General features: G+C 47.6%; 1 protein-coding gene across 1 annotated transcript in view; it reads left to right on the top strand.

Annotated features, from left to right (window-relative positions):
* The window catches only part of SIM2 (SIM bHLH transcription factor 2), a 53,798-nt gene that overhangs the window by 13,973 nt on the left and 26,925 nt on the right, over positions 1-12,900 (top strand). Inside the window, exons 4-6 of the mRNA XM_053220575.1 lie at positions 5,902-6,010; positions 9,309-9,394; positions 12,313-12,512. Coding sequence (XP_053076550.1) covers positions 5,902-6,010; positions 9,309-9,394; positions 12,313-12,512 — 395 coding nt within the window. The remainder of the gene's footprint in view (positions 1-5,901; positions 6,011-9,308; positions 9,395-12,312; positions 12,513-12,900) is intronic.

Below are 12,900 nucleotides of genomic sequence, written 5' to 3'. Positions count from 1 at the left end.
CCCAGATAAGATTTGCTGAGGCTTGGCTCTTACACTTATGTGACTGATGTTAGTAGTATACTTGTGGAAGAGGAAATACTGTTGGGAACATGATATTTACTATTTATATATTTTCCAAGGTATTATACTCTGAGTTTCTATCTTGCCCTATTTAGAATTATTTAAGGCCCTTTAGTTATAACCATCCTGGTTGCTAGTCCTAATTTGATATGTGGCTGAATGATTTTGAGTAGATTACTTGACTTTTTCCTCATAATTTATCAAATCTTTGGTTAGTCTTATCATAATGTCACAAAAAAGACAAAACAGTTCACATTCTTTAAAAAGGACTGCACATTGGGGCGCCTGGGTGGCTCAGTTGGTTAAGCGTCCGACTTCAGCTCAGGTCATGATCTCACAGTCTGTGAGTTCGAGCCCCACACATCGGACTCTGTGCTGACGGCTTAGAGCCTGGAGCCTGTTTCGGATGCTGTGTCTCCCTCTCTCTGTCCCTCCCCTGCTCATGCTCTGTCTCTCTCTGTCTCAGAAATGAACAAAAACGTTAAAAATTTTTTTTAAAAAAGGACTGCACAAAGATAAAACAGGTAAAGTCACTAGTATCAAATACTAAAGTCAGATCTGAGTTCCCTAGCAGTCAAAGCAAAAAGGGAAATGTATAGTTATATGGTTTCATTGTCTTGATAGAGCAGGTACTTAACCTTCCCTGAACCATAACTTAAATAAGAAAATAATGCCTGCTCTACCTCTTTTTCAGGGCTGTGGTAAGAAATATATCAAAGTTCCCATTTTATGTGACTTACAAACCGTAGGGAGCTACACAAAAGCCGGGTGTCCCCACGGTTTCATTGGAACTGTACTTCAAGTAGCACAAAAGTTGCTTCAAATAGTGTCCTTTGGTGGGCACATATTAGGACTGCTTAGTCATGTGACAAGGCCTGGCACATGATAAGGCCCTGTGCGCACACCAGGATGGTCTGGTTCACGCAGGCTGCTCAGTCTAGTATGATATTCTCTCTCTCTGTCATTTTTCTCTCTTTATGTGGGAAATGAAATTAATTGTCCATGAACACTAATTAAGAATGAACAAAATATTGGATAGGTGACCAGTATGCCTCCTGTTCACGATGAATTCTACAAAAGGAAATCCAAACAGAATAATTTAGGCACAGTTAAAATTATATTTCCCTTTGGTCACAATGCAGAGAGAAACCTTGGTGCCATAATTTTGGAAGGGCAGGGAGTTATACATGATCACTTTTCAAGAATGTTGTAGAGATGCCTTTTGTTTATTATGTTGCTGGCCGAGAGAAGTGTCAGTTTAAAAAAAAGATAAACTGTGTAGAGCGACGGAATTTTTTTTTTTCTTGGTCTCTTAGTGGGACTGCCTCAGCATCAGCCTACAGCTACAAAAACACTTTAATGCAGACGTGAGCCCTCGTTAGTGTCTGGGGAGTGTTCCATGCTGAACTGTTTAAATAAGCAACAACAAACCGTTCCCACAAATCTGCCTCCTGCTCACGATTAACTCTGCAGAAGGAACTCTAGGCAGAATCACAATGTGTATTTTTTTCTGTCTTCTTTACTTAAATAGTAAAATGAAGTATTGAATAGGATGTCAAACGCCCAACTTCTCCTTTAAAAAAATTTTTTTGCACCTTTTAGATTATTTTTATTAGTAGCAAAAAGTCAGGCAAGGATGTCAAACATGAAAACTTTATTAAAATAGGCTTAAGGATCTTTTTTTTAATCGTCGGAGGGGAAAATGTTAAAATTCTACCCAGTAAGCAGAGTAACCCTTCAGACAGATTTTCTGATGAATAACGATAGTGGTAATAGCTTATATTTACATAGCGTCCTTCTGTGTTCCAAGAACTTTCAATTACTCTCGATGACATTATCTCATTAAGTAACAACATCTTTCACATTAATTCAGGGTTAAACTCTGTGTTAGCAGCTCCTAGGGAACATAAGCTCCTAGGTTTGTCATCATTGTGTGATAATTCACGGCAAAGTGGTGGTGGTGTTTTTTTTTCACATCTGCACTACCTAAATAACTATCTCAATTATCTATTTTGGAGGGTATAAAAATGATTCGTTATGTGTGATAAGCCCATCCTAATTCAAAGCGTTTTATTGAGCTTTCTTTAAACAAGTGTTAGAGTAAGAAATCTGGCAGAGTTTACTATTTTTGTTTTTAAATTAGGAGACACAGTGACCCTTGCTGTCAGACTTTCTTACCAGAAAGTGACAGAGACAACCACAAAGTACAAGTAAGTCTTCTCAGCTCACCGTCCAAGTGTTGGGAAACAGAGTCAGGCTTCAGCCTTGAAAATTCCATTCGGTGTATGTGCACGCAAAGGATACGTAATAATTCGTATAGTCACGTTTATATCTATTTGGAGGGGTAGAGTTGGGGAAGCATTCTTTATCCACACAGGTTTATTAGATGGTTAGTTCCATGGTTTTTTGGTTGGTGTAATTAACTTATTTATGTTTGAAAAAGGAAAAAAGCCCTGTAAAACCTGCTGTGTGTTTCCTCAGACACTTTTAAGTATCCCTGCGGTTTAGATTTCCTCACCAAAGTTGCGTGTATTATATAACATCTAGGTAACTAATGTAGATTTTCAAGCAACTATAGGTATGTGTGAAATGGCCATTTATGAGACATATAAAGGAAAATGTAATATTTGAGATTGTGGCCGGAACCACAACCGTAAAAATAGCCACGGCATTGTTTGGGGCCATAGACCTAATCCTTTCACTTTTGAAATAAAGAGAAAGGACAGCGCTTTATGTTTGTTGACATAACTTGAACCCTGAAACCCAAACCATCTTATTTTAAAATGCTTAATTTACCATAGTCAGCAAAACGCCCAAAGCAGAGTCATGTGCATTTCCAGAGCACTGGGTGACTTTCCCCTTCTGACCCAGAATGTATCCATTTAGTGCTGTATTTACCATATGTACTTTTCTTGGCAGGAAGGAAAGGTATTCAGCAAAACATAAAAACGCTCTTAGTAGGAAAGCAATTCATTTTGTAGTTAGCAGGGTTTTACAAATACTAAAATATCACATTGAGGGTCTGTTTTAATAAGGTTGATGTATGAGACCTGGGGAGTTTTATAGCGACAACTATAATTTTTTTTTTTTTTTTTTTTTTTTTTTTTTTTTTTTTGGTGAGGTAGCCACATTTCTTTCAACCATTCAAAAGCACGAGTAGATATGTAAATACAGGAAACACCATGTCAACCATAATTTTGAGTCAAGGTCAGCACTGTTTTATCATTCCAAAATTTGTTCTCTAAAAACATTTCCGTTATTTGAAGACCATTTTACTTCCTGGACAGACTTAGTTTATAATTGACCCAAGTATTCAGCAAATCAAGCCTCTTCATTCACGGACCTTCTCTGTTCTTTTTCCAAACGCATATGGCGAGAATGGGATCTTTGAAAACAGATGAAGCTACTTTAGGATTAAAACGCAGATCGAATCCCTATAAGCAGAGATGCAAATCTTTCTGCAAGTTTATAAATACGTTTCAAAAGACATGAGCTACTGGGACGTCTGGCTGGCTCAGTCACAAGAGCACGTGACTCTTGATCTTGGGGTTGTGAGTTCGAGCCCCACACTGGGTGTAGAGATTACTTAAAATAAATAGTTAAATTTTTAAAATAAAATAAAAATAAAAAGATGTGTTGTTTTTTTCCTAAGTAAGAACTCAGAGCAAACTAGAATACTTCTTTTTTCCCTCAAAAACATGCCTAAGGGAAAAATGATGGACCAACACAAAAATAATTGTCATTATTTTTTTCATTTTAAAAACAAGCTGTTGAAATTGTAAATCAATTAAAAAAAAAAAAAAACAGCTCCCTTACTTATTAGCCTCTGTCCCTCTCCACCTGAGAGAGCTTCACAAGGAGCCCCCACTGCTGTCCTCAGGGAAGAAGAGATTGTCCTGTCCCACGTGGCTGACTTAACATCTGCTGGTTTATCAAAATTTTTTTAAGGATGAACAGAAACGACTTGAAAGAAGAATGTTTTCCTTTCATTCCTTATAGTTTGGAGTGAAATTACATAATAACTTTTGTCACAGGAAAATCTCCTTTCGGTCATTAGCAAAGTGCGGGTTTAGGAGGCGAGTGTCCAGGAGGGAGGCAGGGAGGCTCTCTGTAACGGGACTCCCTCCGTGGCTCTGTTGGCACAATATTGGAAAGAAACATTCCAGGAATAATGCAGAAAACAGAACTGCGAAAGCCGTTTTAGAGACAAGATGCCTTAGCGGGCCAGAAACATAATTTGTTCTGCATAAAATGGCAACTCATACGTCTTAAGACATTGGAAGAGCTGGCTCAGAGGACGGGGTAAATTACTTCACCTCTCCATGGCCGCGTGGTCCCAAGTAAAGAGCTCGTGGCCTTGATGCTAATTTGAAACAGTGGCTCCCAGGAGAACTTGTCCATTAAATTGCCTGGCTGCCTCCGTCCTGCTGCGTGAGGTGGCACGGTCAGAGCTGCCCCTTTACAGAAGATCGTGTCGTCTCTGCTCTGCTCGAGACCAGTGAGCCTCCCAACAAAACATGTGGTTCACAACACACTTAAAAATAACAAGGGGGTGGTTAGGGACAGAGCACTCACAAGCCTGCCTTTGCTCTTTTAGCTTGCCCTCCTCTCCCCGTGGGGCAGAGCTAAGAGAGTTCATCAGACCTGCCCAAGGTTCTCTGCCTCCCGAGGGCATTTTCTCGCAGGCTTTCAGTTTCTTCCACCCTGGGCCTGGGGGCTCTTCCTGGCCATGGTGGAACAGCCATCAGTGCCCTGGGCCCCTGATTAGTCCCGGATGCACTGACACAGCCCTCATCCATACTGGTGTACCTCTCATATAGGATCCAGCCGGCACTGCTCAGAAGGCCGTTGTGATGGTCAGAGTTTCTGGAACATTCTGTACCACTGCCCATCTTAGGATGGGGTCAGGGGGTCCAGGCCTTGAGACTCTAATATCCCCTATCATGGCACTTATGCTTGGGGGGAACAGTGGAAAAGTTCTCGTTTAGGCATCGAATCACCAGGGACCTCTGTGGATAGGTCATAATGATGCTATTTCCTAGAGACCCCCATCCCTGCAAGGCAGGGTCCTGGCCAACATCCACATGGCCTCTAGGCTTGCCGTCTTGTCCTCTGCAGGGTGTGTCTGGAAGTAGGTGGTGCCCAAGTGCTGGGGTCGCACCCCCGGGGGAAATAACCAGCCTGTCACATGGCTGTCTGGAGCGGGCCCAAACCTTCCCGCAGGTCCCGCAGCCTCCCCGCCACACCCGTGGGTGGGAGCCATCGGGCAACACAGTCATCCCAGACTCAGAAGGCCAGGGACACGTTTCCAGCCACGTGAAAGAGGCCCGGCGGTGCCTGAGGGGCACAGCTCAGAGCTGATGGAGAAATGAACTGGAGCCCCTGTGGCTCCCACTTGCTCAGCCTCTGAGAGGGCAGACTTGGCTCTCGCAGGGACGATAGTCTGGACTTAGCAGCTGGTGTCCCAGCTGGCCAGTCCCCTCAGGCAGCATGGGAGTGCGCAGGGGAAGGGCAAGGCCCTAGCTCCAGTCTGTTTTAAGCTGTCTCCTGTATAAAGGACACTGCCTGGGCCATAGGGGTCACCCACCTCCATGACAACTTTTCATCCTTCACTTCCCAGTTCCTCCTGCTCAGAACTGTCTTGGCTTTGACCCCAATCCCCATGTGGGAGGCGGTTCAGAGTACTGCTTGATGAAAGCCACACGTTTCTGCATGGGGACAAGGTTGCAAGGAGAGGTGGGACCCCTGTCCCTGGTGGTGCCTACCTACGGCGCACCTTCCTCTTCCTCCACCCAGGCAACCCCGAGGGGATTTCTGACCCTTCCCTTCCCTCTGTGGCAGGTGGAGCTCACAGGCAACAGTATTTACGAGTACATCCATCCTTCCGACCACGACGAGATGACAGCTGTCCTCGCGGCCCACCAGCCCCTCCACCATCACCTGCTACAAGGTATTTCCTCCAGATGAGAAGAAACCAGAATGAAAACCAGACAAAACGCTCTCTCGCTCTCTCTCTCTCTCTCTCTCTCTCTCAATGTGACCTGAGGGTTTTGCTTCCTGTGTTGCCAAGGGGTGGGGGAAGCATGACTGGGGCCGCCCAGCAGGGCCTCTCCAGAAAACACACAGGACGGGGCATTTGCTTTTATACCTCTGTCCTTTGAAGCAACACTATGGATCTCATTTCTCATGCCAGAGACCACGTGAGGTGCTGCAGGAGGTGAAGAAACATGGTCAGAGGCTTCTCCCCTAAAGTGCTCTTGGTTTAGAGTTCCAGGGACACAATCTAGACCTGGGCTTCTTCACCAGAGGGCCCCCAGATGGAACTCAGGGGGTCTGTGAAACTGCATGGGAAGAATTACATATTTATTCTGTCTGGCTGAATTCCACTTTTCCTTTGCATATAGACTGTAGACTGTCTGTCCCCTTACTCTCACTAGAACCCACGGCTTTGCCCACAACGAGAATCACATGTGTTCGTTTCACTTTACAGTGTTCTTGTAGGTACTTAAACGTATCACTGGGGCTCATTGCTACTTCAAAATTTCAAGAGTTATGAGCCTGCTACTGAGTTTTGTTATCTCACGTGTTAATAAACCAGCACATTTATAACCATATCACCACTTGTTTTAATATTTTGGTAACTGTTTTCAACACAGCTGGTTCCATTTGTGATCTCATATATTTTATCTTCGGCACTTAAAAACATTATTCTGGGTAGAGATGCCATGGCACGAATCAGTTAAGAAGCCCTTGTCTAGACGGAGGCAGGTGCACCTCCCCAGCCTGTCTCCGTGTGGGGGCAGGTTCCTCCACCTGACAGTCCCATCATTTAACACATATTGACTGGGTTCTATGGTCATAAGCACCGTGTTAGGACATGATGTGGCTTGACTATTCAGTGAAGGGTGAGGAGCACATCATTACACAAATGACTTCCTAAGTTATAATTGCAGTGCATGCTGGGAAGACAGAGAAGAACTTATTCGGGGGGCCCTGGGCTTGTAACTCCGTCTGACAGTCCAATGAGACCAACCAGCATGTTGATCGATAGGTCTCTTGTCTGCTCCGGACTATAGTATCCCAACTTGGCCAGACTTCCCCAGTAGAACAAAATGCGAAAGGAGAAACGTGAAGCAGGGTGAGAATGGGGTCGCCAGCCAGAGAAAAGCTCGAGTTCCACTCTTACTGCTTCCTCCTGGGGAGGCTGTTCTAGGCTAGAAAGAGAGACTCTGGAAGAGCCCACTCAGTTTTATTTTATTTAAAACATTTTTATAAATGTGTTATTTATTTTTGAGAGAGAGAGACAAAGCACGAGCAGGGGAGGGGCAGAGAGAGACACACACACACAAACACAGAATACAAAGCACTCTCCAGGCTCTGAGCTGTCAGCACAGAGCCCAATGCGGGGCTCGAACTCACAAACTGTGAGATCATGACCTGAGCTGAAGTCGGAAGCTTAGCTGATGCCCCAGAGCCCACTCAATTGTAAAACCACCTGCAGATTCAACTCTGTGCACCCCCCACCCCCCGCCGGCACGTTCTAGCCCCAGAACTAGTCACTGTAAGCCTCACTTTTCCTTATGAGGGAGAGAGATTGCTGTCCTGGTTTCTGAGCTGGCAGCTTGCTTTTAGCCATGGTCTGTGACTCTTAACTCCTTGCAAATGGTCTGGCTGCGTAAATGCACACAAATAAGACCCTGAAGAAGTAATTTCTAACAAAATGAGGGCTGGGGGGGAATGTACCTGAATCTCATTCTTTCACTGTGGGGCTGTTTAAAGCTAGAAGAGGCGGTGGGAGTCTTGGAGAACTCCCTAAGAATATTGGGTTGTTATTGTTCTAGAAAGTTCCACAGCGTGTTAATTACATGGGCCCGGGCGCTTTCTCACTAGCTCTGGTTTCCCATCATCCTTCTGTGTCACAGCCTTAAAAGGGTGTTTGTAAAATGACAGCGCATGAGTCTTGGGAATATCATGAGACCCTTTCGATCCCAGTCTCTGTGGGGTTCATGTCTCAGGCACAGCAACAACACAAGAGAAGCACAGAGGGCTAAGAGAGATGGGGTTGCCCCCAGATTCATTTCCACCCAAGTGTGCCAGGCCTGAGGTTCACAGGCGCTCAGACCTCTCCCTGGCTTCTTATCCACAGAGTTGTTTTTGTGCATCTGAACTTGCCCCATCATGTCATGGTCATTGTATTGTTGGCTTTCTCCAAAGCTCCATGGTTAATTACCGGGTGAAGTTTTTTTAGACCTCAGTGCTTGGCTGGGTATGGTGCAGACAGGCAGCCACGTTACAGGGAAGCCTTATGTCTCACAGACCATAGCCTGCTTGCAGAGGAATTGTGGGTAAATATGGCCACCCCTCCAAGCAGGGGGAAGGGAGGAGCCTCATAGGCGATGGCTGGGAGCCTTGCCTCTACTCCTAATGGTAACCTTTCTTTAAAAATTAATCTATTAACTGCCACCAAATAACTCTATTTAGCGTGGAGTGACCTCACCCTTACCCGGGGGCATAGACACATCATTCCAGAGAACTGGCATCTGCTCACTAAAGCAGATTTAGTTTCCTTTGGGGACTCACTTGCATTTGCACTAGTGAGGTCAGAGACTGGTGGGTGAGGCCTTTGGCCCTGCCAGAGAAAGACCGAATGGGGAGGGTAAGAGCCCTGAGAAAGGAGGGGGCTATGTATGAGGGCTAAGGCTTTTTGATCTGGCTGAGGGGGTTCCGCATTCCAAGGCAGTCCCGGGCAGTGTCAGGGCCCTGTGGCTGTCTCCCTCTGCTGGGGAAAGAGCTGTACCTGTGAGCCCTTACTCAGTGTCCTTTACCCTGAGGGAAGCCAGATGCTTCTGGGCCTTCCTGGCCAACCCAGGCTTCCACCCCAGGACTAGCCAAGGCGATTCTTTCGGTGCCAGGCCTCTCTGTGCCTGCCAGGAGGGGGCCATGGGCATGCCGAGGGGGCTGGGCCCACTGCGCTTACAGTCCTCACCTTGGCCCCAGGTGGCTGTTTCCTGAGTTCTTGTGTGGCCGCGTTTCCAGCTGCCTGCTTCTGGAGCAGGTCTGGGGCCAGTCTCCCCACCCCACCCAGGTCCCCGCCCCAGGCAGAAGCTCCCTGGGTCAGGGTCGGGGCATTCTGGGATGAGGCTTCCGGCTGCCCCATCTGGTCCTGAGCGTCGACTGATATTATTGGGACAAAATCGGGGGAAGCATCGTGGAACAGTTGGCCCATCTAACCTCACTCCTGCTTTCAGAGTACGAGATAGAGAGGTCCTTCTTTCTGCGAATGAAGTGTGTGTTGGCGAAAAGAAACGCGGGCCTGACTTGCAGCGGATACAAGGTGCGAGGAGCCTCGTGTCAGGGGAGGGAAGGAGGAAGGGGCAGAGGAGGGTCTGAAGGAGGGGGCAGAGGAGGGTCTGAAGGAGGGAGCAGAGGAGGGTCTGAAGGAGGGAGCAGAGGGTCTGAAGGAGGGGGCAGAGGGTCTGAAGGAAGGGGCAGAGGAGGGTCTGAAGGAGGGGGTAGAGGAGGGTCTGAAGGAGGGAGCAGGGGAGGGTCTGAAGGAGGGGGCAGAGGGTCTGAAGGAAGGGGCAGAGGAGGGTCTGAAGGAGGGGGCAGAGGGTCTGAAGGAGGGGGCAGAGGAGGGTCTGAAGGATGGGGCAGAGGAGGGTCTGAAGGAGGGGGCAGAGGAGGGTCTGAAGGAGGGGCAGAGGGTCTGAAGGAGGGGGCAGAGGGTCTTCACCGGTTTGTATTTTGCTTGCTACTCAAGAACATCTGCAGACAGAAGGCACAGGGACCCAAACATGGGACAACTTTCTAGTGACGCTGCTCATGCAGCAGGTAGGGGAGCTGGTGTCGTACAAGGAAACTCCAGGAGGACTGGGTTTCGTCATCTGAGACCACGAATAAGCGTGGCGAAGGGTAGAATGTCACCCTGGCACGTGCACTTGGTGTTTCGCACGGGTCGGCGGCCCCCAGAGGCCGCTGAGGATCCACACCCTGGGGGCGGCAGTGAGTGTTCAGAGCCCGGACATGTCGCCTCTCCCCTCGGAATGTTTCGCCAAGTCCAGTGGTGACGGCTGTGATGTGCTCGACTAATGATAGACCTGTTCTGAGGAGCAGCAAGGCTTCAGCAGCAGCATCTCATCTACTTAACTAAAAAAAAACAGTTTTTTTGATAGAGAGAGAGTGCAAGTGTGGGAGGGGCAGAGAGAGAGGGAGACATGGAACCCGAATCAGGCTCCAGGCTCCGAGCTGTCAGCACAGAGCCTGATGAGAGGCTCGAACCCACAACCTGTGAGCTCATGACCTGAGCCAAAGTCAGATGCTTAACCAACAGAGCCCCCAAGGTGCCCCACGTCTACTTAATTTAATTAACAGTCATAGCAGCCCTCTGAGGGAGTACTGTTGGCCCCATTTTATGATCCTCAGGGACGCAAGCAGGGAAGGGAGAAGACGGGCAGAGGCCCGCAGGCTGGGGGTCAGAGCCCCTTCGGGCTGCATTTCTCCGGCAGATGTGGCCTCCTGCTCTGGCAAGTTCTGGAATCCAGGAGCAGGTCCCCCGAAGAGCCCATGGGCAGCCCCAGAATCAGCACCCCCAGACGGAAGGGCCGGTAGGGGGAAGCATGCACTGAGCGTCCCCTTCCAAGCTTCTGATTCCTCCCTGGCGTCTGAAGTTACTGTTTCTCCCTCCTCAGAGGAGAGAGGTGCTAAGCCCATGGCTCCGGAGACGGAGGGGATGGGGGCCTTTGTGCAGGAGCATTTGCATGTTAGAAAAGGGTGGGGGAGAGAAAGGGGACAGCTTTGTGCCTCTGAAGCTTATTCTCTTTCTGGAACACCCCTCCTGAGCTCCTCCCCACCCCAGGGGCTGCTTCCCCTTCAGCATCTCCTCAGCCCTCTCCTTTGAACTCCACACTGAGCTCTTCTTCCCTTTGACTTTACCCCACTCTCTTTTATAGTTTGGGGGATACATTTTTTGTTTGCTGACCCAAACTCGAGGCCTATTTCGACCAGGGTTGTGGGGAGCCCCCCCACCCCACGCTGTCCTGTACCCAACAGACTTGGGTCTTGAATTGTTTCTGCCACTTATTAACCGTCTAATCGTAAGCAAAACACATCGCCTGTCTTGTCCTCAATATCCTCTTCAGTAAAATGGGACAATAGACCAGAAGGATTTCAAGATCTGTTGCAGCCCTAAAGACTGAATGCGTTCAGCAGTCCTGGAGGAAGAGAGCTGAAGATTTTAGCTGTTCATCACTGCTGTCATGATCCTTTCGAGATTTTACTGATCCTAACTTCTATAAATGCTTCCGATATGGAGGCTGAAGGTTGCACAAATGTTCCTGTTTGACATTTGGAACACTATACCCTCTCTCCTGCATGGTTTGTTTTTTGTGTTTTTTTGTGTTTTTTGGCTATAACAACCAGAGGTTTCTATATAGCCTCTCTGGCTTTTTGCTTATCATAAGGGAATAAAATCTTGACCTATAAATAAAGTAAATAAAAACACATTAAGAGGAAGGCTTTTTTGATCCTACTGAATGAATTCTTTAAATTTTTTTTTTAACGTTTATTTATTTTTGGGACAGAGAGAGACAGAGCATGAACGGGGGAGGGGCAGAGAGAGAGGGAGACACAGAATCGGAAGCAGGCTCCAGGCTCTGAGCTGTCAGCACAGAGCCCAACGTGGGGCTCGAACCCACGGACTGTGAGATCGTGACCTGAGCTGAAGTCGGACGCCTAACCGACTGAGCAACCCAGGCGCCCCTCTACTGAATGAATTCTTAACGTACTGCAATGGTATAGCTTGTCAAGTGATATAAATGTCAAGTTGACAGATGTCAAATCCAGTCCCATTGGGGGACGAAGAACATAAAGTGAGTGTCTTGGAACCAGAGGTTAACTTCCCATGGTGCCTTTGTTTGCTACCTAATAGTGGGTTTGGTGATGAGTTAATTAGGTATCAATCCATTACATATTAGAGTCTCAACTCGGGGAGTTACTGGGGCAGAGTCAGTTGGATAAGACGACCTTACATTTGATTGCACTACTGTTTCCTAAGGAAGAAGCATCACTTCGTGTCTTCTGAGCAATGAGTTGGGTGTCGTCAGCATGTTGGTGTGACCTTTGTGGGGTCACACCAGCTCCGTAGAGGCTGGGCCAGGGAGAGTCCAGCGTGCCCAAGAGAGCCAGCAGGCTCAGAGCCAGGAGGAGTGGGTACCGGTCTAACCCCTGGGCTGACCCTGCCCTCTGCTTTGCCAGGTCATCCACTGCAGCGGCTACCTGAAGATCAGGCAGTATATGCTGGACGTGTCCCTGTACGACTCGTGCTACCAGATCGTGGGGCTGGTGGCCGTGGGCCAGTCACTGCCACCCAGTGCCATCACAGAGATCAAGCTGCACAGTAACATGTTCATGTTCAGGGCCAGCCTTGACCTGAAGCTGATCTTCCTGGATTCCAGGTGAGTTTGGCACCTGCTGCAGAATTCCAGAAGATACTGACGGTGGAAACTGGCCTGAACGCTGAGTTGTTAAGCCAAAATGTAATGAGGAAATAAGTGGTACTAAGAAAGGGAGTTAGGGGACCCCTGGGTGGCTTAGTTGGTTAAACGTCCGACTCTTGACTTGGGCTCAGGTCATGATCTCATAGTTCCGTGAGTCTGAGCCCTGCGCTCTGGGCCATAAGCCCAGAGCCAGTTTGGGATTCTCTCTCTCCCTCTCTCTGCCCCTCCCCTCCAAAATAAATAAATTAATTAATTAATTAAAAAAAAAAAAAAAAGAATGTGGGTTAGAAGGGTATTTAGTGGAACCAAGTCAGGAATTGAAAGAATTGATATCAGCTTTAGTACT

Source organism: Acinonyx jubatus, chromosome C2 (assembly GCF_027475565.1).
Source record: "Acinonyx jubatus isolate Ajub_Pintada_27869175 chromosome C2, VMU_Ajub_asm_v1.0, whole genome shotgun sequence".
Lineage (NCBI taxonomy): Eukaryota > Metazoa > Chordata > Mammalia > Carnivora > Felidae > Acinonyx > Acinonyx jubatus.
The sequence above is the reverse complement of the archived record's forward strand: the minus strand, read 5'-3'. Positions and strand labels throughout refer to the sequence as shown.